At 32.6% G+C, this 20,030-nt stretch overlaps 3 protein-coding genes across 3 annotated transcripts in view; all 3 read left to right on the top strand.

Annotated features, from left to right (window-relative positions):
* Nucleotides 1-20,030, top strand: part of LOC127701233 (importin-4-like) — a 997,117-nt gene that overhangs the window by 897,288 nt on the left and 79,799 nt on the right. The gene's annotated exons all lie outside the window — the stretch shown is intronic.
* Nucleotides 1-20,030, top strand: part of LOC127701235 (GPI transamidase component PIG-T-like) — a 242,162-nt gene that overhangs the window by 205,292 nt on the left and 16,840 nt on the right. The window lies entirely within an intron of this gene.
* LOC127701239 (uncharacterized) lies at nt 12,453-15,966 on the top strand. The gene is made up of 2 exons (XM_052205064.1): nt 12,453-13,606; nt 15,118-15,966. The coding sequence occupies exons 1-2, from the start codon at nt 13,172-13,174 to the stop codon at nt 15,592-15,594; spliced, it is 912 nt and encodes a 303-aa protein (XP_052061024.1). The 5' UTR covers nt 12,453-13,171; the 3' UTR covers nt 15,595-15,966.

Genomic DNA, 20,030 nt, shown 5'->3' with positions numbered 1-20,030 from the left:
TTTTATTGGTAAAAAGACAACAATTCCATTGAAAAAACAACTATGTATATGCAGAAATTGTCTTTTGCTTGATAAGCCTGACACTTTTACAGTTTTTTTTAAATATGCAAAAACTGGAATAGTTTGTAGATCAGGTCATAACCTTGAAGTAGACCATTCTAACTCTAAAGAAAACCAATCAGGTTACCTAATATTGTTGATATTTGTCTGATAGTAAGAGTAGTTAATGAATTTTTGATTACAGAAAAATTCCCAAGGGTACATGTACTTTTAAAAGCTTTAGCGCACTAACTTACTGCCCAAGCGCACTGGTGAAATTAATATACAAAGAAAAAGGGATAATTGATTTTTGTATGAAAATTATAGAAAAGATTGTGAAAATATGGAAAATCAATGAAATTAGAATTTGAAGATCAGAGAAAACACTAAAATCACTTAAATAGGTGATAACTGAATTTATCAAATCACTGAAATAAGTGATGATGAAATCACTTGTTTAAGTAGCACCCCTGACTGTTAAGTGTTTCTCGTTTTTATATAGATTAGACCGTTGTTTTTTCTGTTTGAATGGTTTTACACTAGTAATTGTTAGGGCCTTTTATACATGTAGCCTGCTGTTCGGTGTGAGCCTAGGCTCCTTGTTGAAGATCATACCTTGACCTATAATGATTTACTTTTTATAATTGTGACATGGATGAGGAGTTGTCTCATTGGCACTCATACCACATCTTCCTATATCTATTAAAACACTCAAGTGATTATAACAATTTAGCTTCTATAAAAGTAAATGTTTTTTTTATTTGGTTCAACCTTGATCATGTTGAGTTGTAAAGAGTTTAATGATTATTGTTGATTGCCAATGTCAATGTGTCAGAGAAAGTCATAAGTGGAAATAATGAGCAGACATAGTTTCCATGATTTTGGAAACTATAATCATGGAATACATTATTTTGTTTTTAATAACACATTGATTGAAAAACATGAAAAAGGTTAAATCTTGCACAAAGGTCTTTGTTTTAATAGTACATGAGTATATGTGCATTTATTAGATGAATAATTTACAGAATGGTATTTTTAACCAGCAACTTGTCTTATAACTTTAAGTTTACAAGGTTATGTCAATATCGAAGACACTATAAACACTAGGTCTTCTATTTTTCGTGTATTGTAAGTTGTACATCATGTACATGTACATGTCTAACTGCTTGGTGTCATCTGACGTTGACCTCATTTTCATAGTTCAGTCATGTGTCAGTGGTCAAAGTTATTTTTTTTGTGTTTTAATCAATATTTCAGATCATGCAATGCTAAAAGCATCCAATCAATTATATTTGCCCATGGTGTATGAAAATTTTGTAAGGTGTACATGCATGTCTGTCTGGCAAAAATCATCTGACCTTTACTTCATGATCACTTTCGAATTCATGGTTCATTGGTCAAGAGTTTATTTTTTTGTGTTTTGGTCTATTTCTTAAATCTATAAGCATTTAGTCGACTCTACTGGTTTATTGAATGTTTGTTAGGTTTATATGTCTGTCTGGCAGGTTTCATCTGACCTTGACATTATTTCATAGTGCATTGGTCAAGGTTAATTTGGAGATATTTTTAGCAATAGGTTAACTAGATATGGTGTATAGAATGATTGTATGGCCTGTATGTCTGTCTGAAAAGGTTTATCTCGCATTGACCTCATTTACATTGATCATTTAAATGTGTATTTAATACAATATTTGTGGTATAAGCTTCTTCGTTATACTTTCAATATAAATTCTGTTATAAACATTAGAACAGGCAAAAAAAGAAAAGTTTTCAACATATATTTCAGTTTGAAAAGCTATGCCACTTAGGAAGTTTTGGCGAAGAGGGCTTTCAAAGAAGGGGAAGAGTAACCATGATAACAAAAGCTCAACGACTGACAATGACATGGGTACGCCCCCTATAAAAAAAGGCACCACATGACGATATGGGTACGCCCCCTATAAAAAAGGCACCAGATGATGACATGGGTACGCCCCCTTTAAAAAAGGCACCACTTGACGACACGGGTACGCCCCCTGTAATAAAGGCACAAAATGACAACATGGGTACGCCCCCTTTAAAAAAGGCACCATTTGATGACACGGGTACGCCCCCTATAATAAAGGCACAAAATGACAACATGGGTACGCCCCCTACAAAAAAGGCACTACTCAACTGTTCAAAATTTGCAAATGCTCATACAAACTCAATAGCAAATTCAACTACAATGTACATGTACAATGTACATGTACATTTGTAGCAAACCTTTAGCCAACTCATTAGCAAAACTATCTAGCAATTCATTGGCAAAATCATCTAGCAACCCACTTTCAGAGCTCTCTAGCAAGCCATTACAAACAACATCTGGCAAAATTAAAAACACTGACCTACAGAACAACTTATTAGCACATTCTAATCAGTGTACAAGGATAGATAATATTCATTTTCAAACTAATTTGCCAAAAAAACAAGTTGAAAAAAATCATAATAATCATGCAAAGATAGATTCTCATAGTAATACCCAGACTAATGTGCGGCAGAACAAAAATAAACAAGCAGAAATGAAGTTAGAAAAAGAAGTGTCAACAAATTTAAGTTGTTTCAATGCACAATTTCTTAAATTTGGAACATTTGACCAGTATGACAAACAATTTTCTGACTTAAGCAGGGGTAACCAATGTACTTGTAACTGCTTAGTCTTCTTATCACTGACTTCTTTAAATTTTGATCCAAACACACTTAATCTGGATTACATTTTACATACTGGAGACAAAATTTACAGAAAGCATGTTCAAGAATTAAAATGTCAGGGATTATTTCAAAATATGCTTTTTAATTTTGATGAAATTCCAGTCATGATAGAAATTCCTGAAGGGCATTTTACAATTAGTAAACACAAGATTCTTATAGGTATAGCTTTACAGTGCAAGCAGTTAACTGGATTTCTTACCTTACAAGAAGCAATTCAAAGTTGTTTAAAAAAATCAGACACATTTCTCATTATGATTGGAGCTATATGTTCGGCAGTTTATTATTATGATGAAGTATACTATTTCTTTGACAGTCATCCCCACTCTAAATCTACACTAAATAATGCATATGAAATCTTTGGCCAAAGTATCCTAATTGGATTTGAAGACTTGCATGACCTTCTTAGTTACTTATATGCATATTACACAAGTTTACACATTGATTTAGACTCACAATTTGAAATTCTCCCAGTACGCATCAGTAATAAAAATACAGAGACAGTTCTTAACCAGCAGATCAAGAGCTATTTTAAAGATCAGAAGCTAAGGAACACAAATCAAAGTAAAATTGCTAACCAGTATGTAGAATATTGTGGCAGGGAATATTCTGTTAGCAATGAAAAAGACGATCAACCAGTTGTGTCAAAGAGTCAAGTTATTGCAAAGGTACCTAGATTTGTATATATGAAAAACTACATGCAAAATAGAAAAAAAAATAAAAAATTCAGGGAAAAAGAAGTAATAGCTCAAAGATATTCAAGACAAGTAAAAGATTTAAAAAAAAGAAGAACTTGTCGCTAAAAGGGAAAAAAGAAAGGATAAAACATATAGAAAAACTGAAACAGAAAGAAAAAAGTCTCAAAGGGATAATTTTGATTTAAGAAAAATCGAGAGACAAAGAGAACGTTTTTCTAAAAGAGAGGCTAGAAAGAATAAAGATTTTAAAAAGAAAGAACTTGTTGCTAAAAGAGAAGTTAGAAAGGATAAAACATATAGAAAAGCTGAAACAGAAAGAAAAAAGTCTCAAAGGGATAATTTTGATTTAAGAAAAATCATGAGACAAAGAGAACTTCTTTCTAAAAGAGAGGCTAGAAAGAATAAAGATTTTAAAAAGAAAGAACTTGTTGCTAAAAGAGAAGTTAGAAAGGATAAAACATATAGAAAAGCTGAAACAGAAAGAAAAAAGTCTCAAAGGGATAATTTTGATTTTAGAAAAATCGAGAGACAAAGAGAACTTCTTTCTAAAAGAGAGGCTAGAAAGAATAAAGATTTTAAAAAGAAAGAACTTGTTGCTAAAAGAGAAGTTAGAAAGGATAAAACATATAGAAAAGCTGAAACAGAAAGAAAAAAGTCTCAAAGGGATACTTTTGATTTAAGAAAAATCGAGAGACAAAGAGAACTTCTTTCTAAAAGAGAGGCTAGAAAGAATAAAGATTTTAAAAAGAAAGAACTTGTTGCTAAAAGAGAAGTTAGAAAGGATAAAACATATAGAAAAGCTGAAACAGAAAGAAAAAAGTCTCAAAGGGATACTTTTGATTTAAGAAAAATCGAGAGACAAAGAGAACTTCTTTCTAAAAGAGAGGCTAGAAAGAATAAAGATTTTAAAAAGAAAGAACTAGTTGCTAAAAGAGAAGTTAGAAAGGATAAAACACATAGAAAAGCTGAAACAGAAAGAAAAAAGTCTCAAAGGGATAATTTTTATTTAAGAAAAATCGAAAGACAAAGAGAACTTCTTTCTAAAAGAGAGGCTAGAAAGAATAATAATGTCAAAAGAAATGAAGCAGAAAAGAAAAAAATAGCAAGACAAGATGAAATGTATCGAAAACATGAGTCAGAACGAGACTTCCAAAGAAAACAAGAACATAGGTCAAATCCAGAAAATTTAGAGACTGAGCGTTTGGCAAAAGTTATTTCTAGACAGAAAAACCTCGACAAAGATAGAAGTTATAATCAGTCAGTCAAAAGTACTAAAAGAAAAAACACTTATTTAACAGATCATGAAAAAGAATTAAAAAAAAACAGAATTCAAGGTATAACCCTTGATGCTTGCATAAGAAATTTTGAACAAAAAATTAATGAAGGTCCCACATATATATGTACTTCATGTCATCAAACTTGGTTTTGTGATTCTGTAGTTAATGCAAAAACTTTGAAAATGAATACTCCTGCTAACATGTCTCATTGCTTTACTAATTTTAAATCTGTACAGCACATAGAATGGATTTGCCACACTTGTCTTAATGCAATTAAAAATAAAAAAATTCCTAGATTTTCAATTGCCAATAAAATGGGATTTCCTCAAAAACCAAAAGAATTAAATTTGTATCCTTTAGAAGAGAGACTATTGTCATTAAGAATTCCTTTCATGCAGATTCGACAGTTGCCTAGAGGTGGACAGTTTTCAGTAAAAGGCAATGTTGTAAATGTGCCTGTTGAAGTTCAACCTACAATCAATTCACTTCCACATACGATAGAGAAATCAGGCACAATATCAGTTAAACTGAAAAAGAGACTAGTATTTAAAAAGTGTGATTTTAGTGAAAATGTCAGACCATTTGCTGTTATTTGTGCATTACATTATTTGATGAGAACAAGTGACTTATACAAGTCTTCTGGAATAGAAATAAATGATGGTTGGATTACAGAAATAGCAAAATTGAATGTTGAAGAAACACAAAATCAAAACAATAATACAGAACAAGAGGATATTGACGATCAAAATGATACAGACGAGGACTCAGATCATTTCAGTGAAGTAGATGAGAATGAAACACAAGTTGGAAATACAGATACACTGTTAGATTACATTCCAGATGACAATCCACCATGTGATACAAGTTTAATTTTTGCTCCAGGTGAAGGCCAGCGACCAATAAGTCTCTACAGTGATCCTGATGCAGAGTACTTATCTTTTCCAACTATATTTTGTGGCCAAAGAAGGCCAGATAACAAAGAGAGGTCTGTTTCTGTTCACTATACTGATATTGTTAAATGGGAACTAAGGTCCATGGATAGGAGAGTAGCACAGTCTGTACCAAACATATTTTTCAAGTTGAAGAAAATTCAGTTAAAAAATATAAGTGATAAGGTAAATCTTGCTCTCAGAAGGTGTAAAACAGATGGAAAAACATGGACAGCAAAAGATGTACTGAATCCCAATACTGTAAACGATATTGTAAGATTGGATGAAGGTTATTATATCTTTAGAAGTTTAAGAAATTCACCAGTATACCTTGAAAAAAGGAAGAAAGATTTGTTTGCAATGATCAGGCAATTGGGTCTTCCAACATGGTTTGGCTTGCTTTCATCAGCAGACACTAACTGGAAAGATTTGTTACGAATTCTAGGCAAGTTAAATGATGGCAAAGAGTATACTGACAGTGAATTGAAAGAAATGAATTGGAATCAGAAATCAAAACTTGTTCAGAAAGACCCTGTGACATGCTCTAGATATTTTGATTATCATGTCCAACAGTTTATCAACTTGGTTTTGAAAAGTGATCATAATCCTATTGGGAAATTGACAGATTATTTTTATAGTGTTGAATTTCAACAGAGAGTTTCACCACATATTCATATCTTGATTTGGATTGAAAATGCACCAGTATATGGAAGCGATTCAAATGAAGATGTAGTAGAATTTATTGATAAATATGTCTCCTGTTCACTTTTAGAAAATAACACTAGTTTAGTCAATTTGCAAGTTCATAAACATTCAAAAACATGCAGAAAAAAAGGTCACCCAATCTGTCGTTTTGGTTTCCCCCTTCCACCTATGAAAGAAACAGTAATTTTAGAGCCTTTGAAAGAAAATGAAGTCATAGAAAAGTTCAAGGCTATATTTAAAGAAGTACAAAATGAAATTAATTCACTTCACAATTCTGAAGATATAGACCTAATGACATATGACACGTTTTTGCATGATGTGTTGCAAATGAATAATGAAAATTACATAAAGGCCATTAGAAGCAACTTGAGTGGTCCGAAAGTTTTTCTCAAACGTAAACCATCTGAAGTCCGTGTTAATGGTTACATAAAAACTGTGTTGGTAGCTTGGCAAGCAAATCATGATTTACAGTTTGTTATAGATGCATTTGCATGTGCAGTGTATATTGTTTCATACATAAGCAAGTCACAAAAAGGTATGAGTGCATTATTAGACCAAGCAGCAAAAGAAGCACGACAGGGAAATTTAGACTTGAAGCATCAAGTAAGGCACATTGGTAATTACTTTTCAAATTCTGTTGAAACAAGTGCACAAGAAGCAACATACTTTAACACTACAGATGCCTCTAACAAAAGCTACAAGACAAGTTGTATTCATTAATACATCTCCACGAGACAAAAGAACTTTCCTCCTAAAGCAATCATCAGCCTTAGAAAAACTAGGCCCAGACTCAACTGAAATAGAATCGGACAATGATATTAAAAGATACTCGTGAAGACCAAAACAACTGGAGAACTGGTGTCTAGCAGACTATGTATCTCAGCTTGAATTGCAGTATCCTAAAACTTCAGAGACCTCAGATCATGAAACAGAACAGCAGGAAAATGAATCTGAAAGTGAAAATGAAGAGGAAAATGCAGATGTTATAGAAGAAAACAATAACAAAATCAACATAACCCTGAAGAATGGTATTAGAATATACCAAAGAAAAACACCCAAGGTTATAAGATATGTTAAATACAATTACAAGACTGACTCTGAAAACTTATATAGAGAACGCTTAATGTTATTTTACCCATGGAGAAATGAACTTTCAGATTTGCAATGTGGACATGAAACATATGAAAAAATGTACCTGAGTGTTTCAAGACTATTAGAAAAGAAAGCTAAGCAATATGAAGCAAATGTAATAGATCTAGAGAAAGCTATAGAAGAGGCAGAACATGATTGTAATGAGAATGATCAAATAGCACCTGCTACTCAACAAGTAGAAATGGAAGATGCAGAAATAGGCCCAACAGAATCTGAACAGTATGTTCATTTCAATCCAGATAGACCAACAGAACATAGACTGTATGATATGTCTCGTGAATTTGGAATAGAAGCAAGAACAGTAGAATTCACAAATCATGCCAACAGAATAAGTGAGAGTGATTATTTTGCATTGATTAGATCCTTGAATAAGAAACAGTGGGAATTTTTCCAACATCTTGTTACTTGGTTTAAAACAAAACATGAACCATTTTATACATTTTTGACAGGTGGAGCAGGATGTGGAAAATCTGTTGTTGTCAAAGCAATTTTTCAAGCTTTACACAGACACTTATGTTCTACTGAAGGCGAGGACCCTGACGATATTAGAATTCTTCTTTGTTTCTTACTGGAAAGGCAGCTTACAATATAAATGGTCTGACCATTCATAATGCGTTCCAGATCCAACCAAATAAAGGTCTTGACCAGTCACTGTCATGTGATGTCCTCAATACACTCCGAACTAAATACAGAAATTTGTCTCTGATTTTGATTGATGAAATTTCCATGGTTGGTAACAAAATGTTCTCTTTGCTTGAGACAAGGCTGAAAAAAATCAAGGGTAGCAACTGTTCATTTGGTGGCGTGAGTATCATAGCTATTGGTGACTTTTTCCAACTCCAACCTGTATTTGACAGTTGGATTTTCAATGATCTTAGCAAAGGTTTAACAGCATTAGCACCTACTTACTGGAAAATATTATTTTCTTTTCATGAACTCACTGAAATAATGAGACAAAAAGATGATTTAGAATTTGCTCAGTTACTAAATAGGTTGAGACAAAATCAGCTAACTGAAAATGACTTTGCAGTTTTAAGCACCAGAACTTTTTCAATTAGTGATCCAACATACAGAACTAATGCTACTCATTTGTTTGTTGAAAATGCTTTCGTGGATAATTTTAATTTGCAATACATATCTAAATTATGCTCACAAAAGGTTAGAGTTAAAGCAGTCGACACAGTTTGCGGGGATTTACCAGCATCTGTAAAAACAAAATTACTTAGTTCTTTACCAGAAAAACAGTCTGATACAGCCAATCTTGCAAAAGAAGTAGTATTAGCAATTGGGATGAAATATGATCTTACAGCTAATATTGAAGTCATTGATGGTCTCACAAATGGTTCAACTTGTGAACTTAAATTGATTGAGTGCAAAACTACATCTTTAAGACCAAGTATCATATGGGTTAAGTTTGAGGATGCCAGAATTGGTGTTAACAATAGAAGAAAATATTCACACTTGTATGGAAAAGATGTTGAAAAAACATGGACTCCAATGTTCGACATTAAAAGGTCATTTTCTTTTAAATATAAGACTTTCGAAAGAATTCAGTTTCCTCTTCGTCCAGCAGCTGGAAAAACAATCCATAAATCGCAAGGAGATACATTACATGAAGTTGTTGTTAGTCTGAAATCAAAGCGCGAAGGGAAAATACCACATATTCACTATGTAGCACTTAGCAGAGTAACATCTTTATCTGGATTACAGATATTAGATCTCAATCAAGAAGCAATAGCTGTAGCAGAATGTGTTAGACAAGAATTACACAGGCTAAGGACAAATGCAACTCTACAGTTGTGCTTTAAGCCATTGTATAACTTATCAAGTAACTATTTTAAAGTAGTCTTCAATAACTCAAGGTCATTGCATGCTCATTTTAATGATCTAAAATCAGACCCTAACATCTTGGATGCTGATGTTATTGGTATTGCTGAATCGAGACTTATTTCAACAGATGTAAATGAGGATTTTTATGTACCTGGTTTTGAACCACCAGTTCGCTTAGACCAAAAGCAAACAAACTTAAATACAAGACCACCGCATGGATTGGTATTATATTATCGAACTGATTGTGTTCTTCACAATACATTGACTTACTCAACTCCAACTTTAGAGTTTATAATAGCAGACATAATATCCTCCAGCAAAGGTCTTTTTCAGGTTGTCTTTGTTAACCAAAGCACCAAACTGCAAATTGCAACAACTGAAAGATACTTTCCTTGCAGACCTTCTTCCTGATGTGTATTTAAGACATCCAAAAATTATCATAATGGGAGACTTTAATATTGATTTAAACACTGGAAACACTTCTTTTTTAAAGTTCATGAGAGATACATTTTGTTGTTCACAAATTGTGTCTAAAGCTACTACATTCTATGGCACATTGTTGGACTTAATTTTCCTAAATTTTGATAGTAAGATAAACTTTAAATTAGATGTTCTTCATTGCTTTTGGTCAGATCATAAAGTAATATATGTGGCCATTGAAACACAATGATTCAGTGTACTGATTATTGTATGTACCAAAACCAGCTTTCTTTGAAACGTTGAAAATTAAACCTGCTGAAAAGGTTTGGCACATTTAAGGTTGCTTAAAATGCAACCTCAAATGTGCACGGAGTGGTTTTAAAGAAAAAATAGGTTTCCACTCCAACAGATTTGTCTTTTCACAAGTAGGAATAGAAATGAGTTCTTTAAAATAGTGGCATTCAAGACTCCTGTTATCTAGTATTACCTGTATATACTAGGAGAGAGCTTCTTTACAAAGCTTTTTTCTTTATAGCTACACTGGATTTAGGGTAGATGAGGTAAAGAAATTTGAAAGTATGTTACTTTGACTTAAATAAGCAGAACTCTTGCTGATTGTTCAACCGTTTTGCTATCTAAGAGGAGTAACAATCTATTAATTTCAAGTCGATAATGATTGGAGACATTAAATTTTAGCATCTCTACTACCTGAATGTTCAATGTATCAGTTGAGAGTATCATACACTTTGTATGTGAACACTCCTGATATTTACTACAATCATTGTTTTTATATATTTTTTTTTCTGTGTGGACCTTTTTCTAGACTTATATATATCTAAGTCTATAAAAAGTTCCTACCAGCAAATTTATTATTTAATATGTACTGGATCGTCTAGAATATACGGTACTGTGCAGATAAGAAAACAATTATATAAGTCTTAAAGTATGCACAACTACTAGTACCATAGTGCAAATTTTTACACTTATATATGTTATATATGCTTAAAATTTTCATTTTTGAACACTATAAAAAAAAAACATTTCTTTAATATACATGTAGATGTAAAATAAAGGAGTTTTGATGGCCACGTTTAATGTCACATTTCTCTTCCTACAAAATAAATAATTTTAACATTCTGTTTGATGAACTATGACTAAATCATCAACATGTTGTTTATGACTGTTAAAATCCTTAATGTCACTTCTATCAATTGTATAATAAACACTATAATTACGTGCATATATCCATTGTAATTTTTTTTATAGATTATTTGATACTTTCTTCAATTCTTTTGTTCAATATATATATATATATATACAAGTCTAAATTGAAAACAACGTTCAAACCTATGATTGCGTTGGATAAAAACCGCAATTTTTATACGTGTGCATGTAAAACAAATTTCTTGGTAGAGGGGTCTAAATACAGCACAAACAACATTTTCCAAAAGACCAAAAAAGTGAAAAGTATATTTTAACAAATCGCATTTGACCAACAGGTCGAACAACTGATGTTCTTAAACCCTGCTGACTGCCATTGACAATTGCCAAATAAATTGATCACGAGATGTAACATGGATCTTAATTATTAATTTAATACCAAATAGAAAACAATAAACTTGCGGAGAAGATGGTATACCGCAAACATGGGGTGCAAAAATTTGTACACCATATCCGGATTTCGACAATTAATATATATATATATATATATATATATATATATATATATATAAGTGCCTATAAATAGCAGCACATGACATACAAATCTATGGGAGTGTGGATTAATCAGTACAGAGATTAATTCAATTACACAAATAAAATTATAGATTGCCTAACAATGTAATTTTAACACACTATTTAGTATGTAAATATAAGAATGTTTAAAATATTTACAAAATGATGAAAATAAACGCAATATTTCGCTAGACTAACTAGCTTTATCAAGCGTGCATCTATCCAGGTGAAATCGGATGTAGATGATAAGAAACTTTTGCAGCTCAATGTATATGTTGCACTTGAATTTAGCTGCCTTGAAAATAATACATAATTTGGATGAAGTTCAAGATTTTTACAAAATTGGTAGTTGAAGTTAGCAACGTCCATTGGCCAATATTACAGGATAAAAAGGACGACGCTGTGTACTAAATTATTCTTTATCTTTCCTGTATCTTTTCTCATCTTTTTCGTTAAGACCATCAGGTTCTAAAGTGTGGAGTTGGTGGATCCAAAAATTTTCTCTTCTCCTTCTCGCCGTGGTGTCCCACTCGGTGTTGACTTCTATGATTTGGAAGGTAACATTATCAAAAGAATGTTTCGTTGAACGAAGATGTCTTGTGAGAGGACAGTTTTTGTTGGTTGTGTACCATGAACGATGGTTATTGAGCCGAATATTAAATTTGTCCATTGTTTCTCCCACATACTGAATGCCACATGTGTCACATGTTAATATATAAATTGAGTTCTCCGTTTTACAGTTGGAATTTGAGTAGATGGTATAATTTTGTTTAGTAACGGAGCTGATGAAAGAACTGCTTGTATTGGCAGCTTTACAACACAAGCAGTTCCTTCGACCACATTGTTTGTAGCAACCGGGAGATGGAGTAGGCTGCTTTGCTAATACAGATGTCACTAATTTGTCACGGATGTTTTATATATAAGTTTATTCACTATACATTTATCATGTTAATGTACAATTTACTTTTATAATACCAAATTTATCTGTATATTTGTTTTATCTAATATTCATTTACATTGATAATTCTCTTTAAAAAATGCATAAATCTGGCTTTTTTTGTTTCTTAGGATATCAGCTGTTGTTATACTTAGAACAAGTTTATCAAAATGTGTAAATCATTATTTCATTGAAATAGTTGAATGTTGATTTTTTTTTTTTTTCATTGAACTGTTGTTCTACTCAACTATCTGTTTGCTTACATTTGATTGATGTGTAATAATCATTCATAAAACAGTAATTATTGAACATTTCGTGTAAACATTTGCTTTTAAGAATAGAAATTTGTCAACATTAATGATACTGTAATATTATGATAAGCCAAATTGTAAACAAACTGCTGAAAATAATTTGAATTATACAGATTGTTTCAATAATTGTTATACTCCAATTTTCATGGTTTTTACATTACTCTTTTTTCAATGAGAAATTCATTAAATTTTGAAGCATATACTATTTAGGTTTTAAAGTGTATTTTCTATTTTCACTCCAATTTCAGTGTATTTATTGGACTTTGTTGTCATTTTTTGTGTGTGGTATTAAGATAAAACCTCTTGTTTTTTTCAACGTAATACCCCCCTGCCAGCAAAAAACCGCGAAAACTTTTGATATCATCGGGCTTTTACCTTCTTTATATCTTGTAAAAGTAAAGGTAAAAACCCGATGGTATGCGGAAGTTCTGGGGGTTTTCAGAGAAACGCTCATTTACAACTGAAAATGGCTAAGCGTCCTAATCCATCTACATCTTCATCAGAGGAAATTGTTGGTTATTTGCATGACATTTCGCCGATAAAGACAAGTAAAAATAACACAAGATATTTCAACGCAACCCTGCAGAACAGAGATGAATTCCATAGACTTGTGTGTTTCTCGCCGGACAAGCTGAGTGCTTTCACAAATGCAGAGAAAATGAAATCTCCACTGAAACTTACCAACATAGCCATGGTTCCATCTGTAACTGAAACTGGGAAAATAGACATTAAAGTCTCTAGATTTTCGAACCTGAACATTGTGGACAAGCTTCCATTCAAAAGACAAAAATTAGATTTCGACGACAATGTTTCAAATCTGGATGAGTTAAAGATATCACATCAAACGGTATGTACTGCATATTAAAACAGGACCATTTGACTTCAAGGGTGGGTTATGGTTTTTTCCTAAAAACATTATGATCCCCAATTTGATGAAAAAAAATATTCCAAGTGCAGATCTTCCCCACACCTTGTAGAGGTAGTGTTTGATTTTGAAGGAAAAAAAATATATAGTATGATTGTTAACGTTGAACTACCTAAATATTTTAAAGTTATACTATGAATAAAAACCATTGCCAGTGGTCGATCCAGAGAGGGTTTCAACTTTATTTTGATGATTGATACATTTAAAGCAACATTTAACCCCTTCATAACTCGGGATTAAGGACCCCCCTTTTAATATTTGCTGTATCCACCCCTGGTTGCTCCCATAATTTTAAAACTATAAACATTTTAGAGTGACGCTGTCATTGATTGAATGAAATTGTGCGACTTTGGTGAATGAAGTGCATTCCCAATTTCAATAAAAAAAACATAATCCTTATAAAAATTCAACTATAAGTGCATATTAAAACAAACCTCTTCGCTTAAATAGCGAAAACCTAATACAAACAAAAACTATTATATGGTTGGCACGAATGTAATCTGAATAACTCTATTATGAACAACATCACAAGCCGGAACAACCAATCAAACCCAATAATGGGATAAATTGAAAACCGGGGTCTGACCTAATGCAACAAGTCATCTCTTGAAACATAAAAATACATATATCATATTGTATTCTAGATATGAATGGAACTTGAATGTTGCCCTGTCTGCAAAGTGGGTCTCATTGGGGTCTAAGCGTTACGCTGGATTGGCGATTTTTTGTAAGCGTGACACATGAAAGTTGTATTATTGTGCTGTGAAAACAGGAAATGAAGTCTAGCGGGACATGAGAAATTACAAAAAAATCAGAATTGCTTACGTACATAGTGGTAGTGGAATACGGGAATCTGACAAAACAGTAAGCAGGATCCGGGATCAGAACTTCCCATTGAGACCCCCTGCAACAAACTAGAAAGTGATAGTCTCTCGATAGAAAATATCCTGCTATAAATATAATAGTTTTTCTTATATACCTAGTGTTAGACGTAAAATTATAAAAGTATACACAAGTTAGTACTATACATGCAATAAATTCTCCGTATTCTTATGTAGCTTGAGAATTTATACTTGTATAGATTTTTGTAAAATCATGATAATAATGTTATCAGCCATTTAGATGATTTATATTTAGTGAGTCCACAATGATGATATACAGATTGAGTTTACACTTCATTCTGCTTGACTAAATTTTGTTGAAATTGTGGTCCATGTACTTGACATCTGTCATTCAAGTTGTTCCAACACCTGCTACATCATAATATGTAGATATTTCATTATAAATCTTTCGTCCTGAATATGCATGAAATATTTGCCACTGGATGTTAAGCAACCAACAATCAATCATTATAAATCTTCGTTAACAAATACTGAATATTGCATTTTGTGCTTATAAAATATATATTTATGATATCTCTTCTTTTTCTTCAGGTCTCTGTTTCTGCTAAGGTTACTGGTGTATTTGCTGAACAAGAAACAGTTGATGTATATGGTACATCAAAAGAAAAGAAGGAATTCATTATTGCAGATAGCACTTCAGCAATGCCATTGGTGCTATGGAACGAGCAAATTGATTCGGTTCAGAGGAATGAATGTTATAATTTCAAAAATGTTTCAACCAGAATATTTCAAGATAATATAAAATTACCAGCCACAACAAGGACAACCATCACACATATTCCACCAATGGAAAATATAACAACAAACCTGCTTCATATCAAACTTCCGACGACAGTAATTTTGAAAATCCACCAAGTTTCACTCAACAAAACTTACAAGTGTGGATCATGCTCAAAAAATGTAATGGAAAATGACATAGGCAAAGTCACAACTAAATGTACTTCCTGTTCAATGAAACAAAGAAATGAATCTTTAAAACTTGTTTCAATTTGCAAAAAAATGTTGTAGATGATTTGGACAGCAGCCTATCAACAAAACTGACCCTTTTTGATACAGAGTTGAAAGCATTTCTTACTACTATAGATAAAGACGAGCTCATAAATCAAACAGATGATTTTGAAGATTTTATGCTGACCTTACCAAAACTGAGACTGACACATGCTTATAATATAGTTGCTAGCATCTGCATCCAGGAAGACTAATTTTACAATATGCTGGAGATATGATATAACTTTGTCCTTTAAATTTGTTAGTTTGGTTTTTTTGAGGAAAAAAAATGATAATTATTTTTATTTATTGAACATGAACTTGGGCAAGACGCTAACTTTGGATTTTATTGATTTTTTTTACACTTGTTTAACAGGAAATAAACGTGCTTGATTAGAATCTTATTCTTAAATTATTTTAACTTCTAACTATATATCAAGAATTTATTCAATGTTCATAATACTATAAAGTATAGAAATGGGGAATGTGTAGAAAAAACCTGATCAAAATGTACAAAACAACACTTAGGCCAACATTGAATGGGTCTTCAATGTGAAAATTTCCATCAAGAGGCTGACTTGAGCAAGCTCCAAAACATGCATCTACTATGCCAGGAAAATGGACACTGCTCGTACACATTGAAAATACAAGAGATGAACAAACATGAAAACCACACCAGTTTTGATACCAAAAAATATAAATTACTGACTTGAAACAGGCTCAAAATGCTGCAGGTTTAAACATGTTTTGTGAGATCTGAATTTCACCTCTTGCCCTCTAGCCACTGTAGAATAAATAAACACCTATTGAAAGATAATTTTAAAATCTAGTTCAAAAGAAGTCCTGGTCCTGAATTAGTTTAAAGAATTTCGACTTTGCAGTGATTTTTGTATAACTTAATCATGACCTGTTTAAATTCAATGTTCCATCTGATAATTTTTTTGCCACATTTAATATCATTGAACATAAAAGATTCACATAAATCACTATTCCATTTTTGTTTGAGGCAATAATCAAAATCAAGGAGAAAAATATATCAAAATCAAGGAGAGAAATAAAAGACTCAAAAACCAAAATACATTTACAACAACCAGTAAAAAACAAGAGTGAAATCAGGCCTTGAGGTTATGCTTGAACATTTTGATTTGATGTTGGTACATAACTTGGTCATGAGCAGATACTTATGTTCGCATATGTTCATCCGATGTTGTTATTATCCTTTTGCAGTAATTCATGCACATGAAGTTTCACACAATTTATATGAAATGTGAACTTTTGTCATCACTTGGGAGTCTGTCTGTAGTATGCATCTGTTGTCCACTCTTAACCACAAAAAATCTTCTCTGAAACTACTGAACCAATTCAAAATTCAACCACGCCAAATTCAGCTGAAAGATCCTTAGAGTATCACAAACCATGACTGCCATTTCTTTAAATAGAAGGAAGGAAAATAATTTTTGAGTTGGTATAATGATTTATCATCACTGTCCAAAAACACATTTGGTTTCCAGACAAAAACTTTTGTTCAGTGATTGAATCTTGATTAAATTTGACAAGAAAGTTCAATACCCCAATAGGTAGGTTGAGATTGATTTGGGGGATTATGGTTCCAATAGTAAAGGAATTATGTCAATATAAAAAAGAAGATGTGATATGATTGCCAATGAGACGACTCTCCACAAGAGACCAAAATGACAGAAATTAACAACTATAGGTAACCGTACAGTCTTCAACAATGTGCAAATCCCATACCGCATAGTCGGCTATAACAGGCCCCAAAATGACAAAGTAAAACAATTCAAACGAGAAAACTTTTCTCTTCACTTGACATCTGTCATCGTTGTCAGTTAATTTTACAAACATTTTCTCTGAAAATCCAGGGCCAAATTTTATCAAACTTTGCCACAATCATTGAAATCTGTTGTTGGGTTGCTGCCACTTACGTGGTAGTTCTTTGTTAATTTTGCAGGATTTTGGTTATCTAGAATATTATTAGAGCTATATACAATCTGTAAACAGCAATAACATTCAACAAAGTAAGATCTACAAATAAGCCAACATGGCCAAAATAGACAATTGATCCTTAAAGCAATTATTGCCGTTCATAGTAAATTTTTTTAATCTCTTCCAAAAATCTTCTCTGAAACTACTGAGACAAATTAAACCATTCTTGACCACAGTCATTAGAGTATCAAGTTTAAAAAATGAGTGATGGCTGACATGGCTAAGAATAGAACATGGGGACGAAATGCAGTTTTTTGCTTAGATCTCTAAAACTAAAGACAGGTTAAGATCGAACTGCCCTGAAATTTCCAGACAAATCGGACAACCTGTTGTTAGGTAGTTGTAAGACCATTTTGCAGCTTTTAATTATTATAAATAGAAATAAACTTTAAAGTGCAATAATTTCCAGCAAAGTAAGATCTACAAATATGTCAACATGGCCAAACTGGTCAATTGACCCCTTTATGGCCATTATATGCAATTTTTATACAACCGCAAAAATTTTTTTGGGATCGTATAATGGTATGATGTCGTCATCGTCCGAAGACACATTGGTTTCCGGACAATAACTTTAGTTTAAGTGAATGGATCTCTATGAAATTTTTTAAGAAGGTTCAAAACCACAAAAGGAAGGTTGGGATTTATTTTGGGGATGATGGTCCCAACCTTTTAGGAATTAGGGGCCCAAAATGAGCCCAAAACAAGCATTTTTCTAGTTTCAGGATAATAATTTGTGTATAAGTATTTCGATTGCTCTGAAATTGTACCACAATGTTTAATACCACAAGTAGAAGGTTGGGATTCATCGTAGGGGTTATGGGGCGAACAGGTAAGGAATTAAGGGCCAAAAAGGGCCAAAAACAAGCATTTTTCTAGTTTCCAGATAATAACTTGTGTGTAAGTGTATGGATCTCTCTGACATTGTAACACAAGGTTCCATATCACAAAGGGAAGTCTGGGATTGAGTTTGCGGTTAATTGCCCAAAACATGTAGGAATTAGGGGCAAAAAAGGGCAAAAACAAGCATTTTTCTAGTTTCCGGACTATAACTTGTGTGTAAGTGTATGGATCTCTCTGACATTGTAACACAAGGTTCCATATCACCAAGGAAAGTCTGGAATTGAGTTTGGGGTTAATTGCCCAAAACATGTAGGAATAAGGGGGCAAAATGTTTCCAGACAATAACTTGAGTGTAAGTGTATGGATCTCTCTAAAATTGTACTACAAGGTTCCATACTACAAAGGAAAGGCTGGGATTGATTAATGGGGTTATTGCTCCAAGGAGGGTTTCAAAAAGTTGGGGGGGGGGGGATTTTTTTTCCAATTTTTTCAGGGGATTCATATTTTTTTTCAAAATTTTTCATACTTCGAATTTTTGAAAATTTTCAAGAAGAAATCTTCCATTGCACAGTATTGCGCAATAGATTTGAAAGACATTTGACCACATTTATTTTGTGTCAGAAACCTATATTAGGTCAAAAATTTGATCACAATCCAAATTCAGACAGTATCAAGCTTGAATATTGTGTCCAAATTTGCCCCAACTGTTCAGGGTTTGACCTCTGCGGTCGTATCAGGCTGTGCTCAGCGAAGCATTTTATTTACAAAATTCTCCACTTGATCTACTGGGCCGAATAGAAATAAACTTGGCCACAATTTTCAGTAGGTTATCATGACTTGTTTGAAAAAATGTATCAGATGACCCTGCCATCAAACCGACTTTGCTAAAATAGAATATAGAAGTTAACTGTTTAGAAGTCTATGAGAAAATTGTAAAAATAAATTCTGAATGGTCACAACTTGATCACTTATTCAAATAATAGTGATAAGATGTCTTCAGTAGCTATTGTAAGACTACACTAAGATGACCTGCTTTTAATTTTAAATACTGTGCCAAATTAAACCAAACTTGGTCTCAATCGTTATATAATTTTACATGATTTCCAAAACCACATTAGATACAGGTGAGCGACACAGGCTCTTGAGACCCTCTAGTTATTAATTCCACACATTTTTGTCCGCGCTAGTTCTCGGAATTTAATGGACCAATGTTGATGTAACTCTACTATAATGAGGACCCCCATGTGAAGTTGTGCACCTTGCTATGGAGTGGTTCAAGATGGCCACCGTTTCCATGGAAACAATTAAAATGTAAAAAAAAAAAAATTCCAAATCTTTTATTATAAGACTAGTCTGGATGAAACTTTATGGAAATGTTCCTTCATATGCCTAGATGATTTTTGAGTATTTAGAAATTCCAAAATGGCTGCCATTGTCATGGAAACAGAGTGAAAGTTTAACATTAGCCGTATGGGAAAACACATTAAAACAGCATGTTCTTAAAGAATATGAAATTAAACCCATATAAACTTTATGGGTAAGTAACATGTAATGGGTCAAAGGGGTATCTGTCTTTGGAATTTTGAAAATGGCTACCGTTACCATGGAAACTT

Source organism: Mytilus californianus, unplaced genomic scaffold (assembly GCF_021869535.1).
Source record: "Mytilus californianus isolate M0D057914Y unplaced genomic scaffold, xbMytCali1.0.p SCAF_5, whole genome shotgun sequence".
Lineage (NCBI taxonomy): Eukaryota > Metazoa > Mollusca > Bivalvia > Mytilida > Mytilidae > Mytilus > Mytilus californianus.
This window is presented reverse-complemented; position numbering and strand designations above follow the sequence as displayed.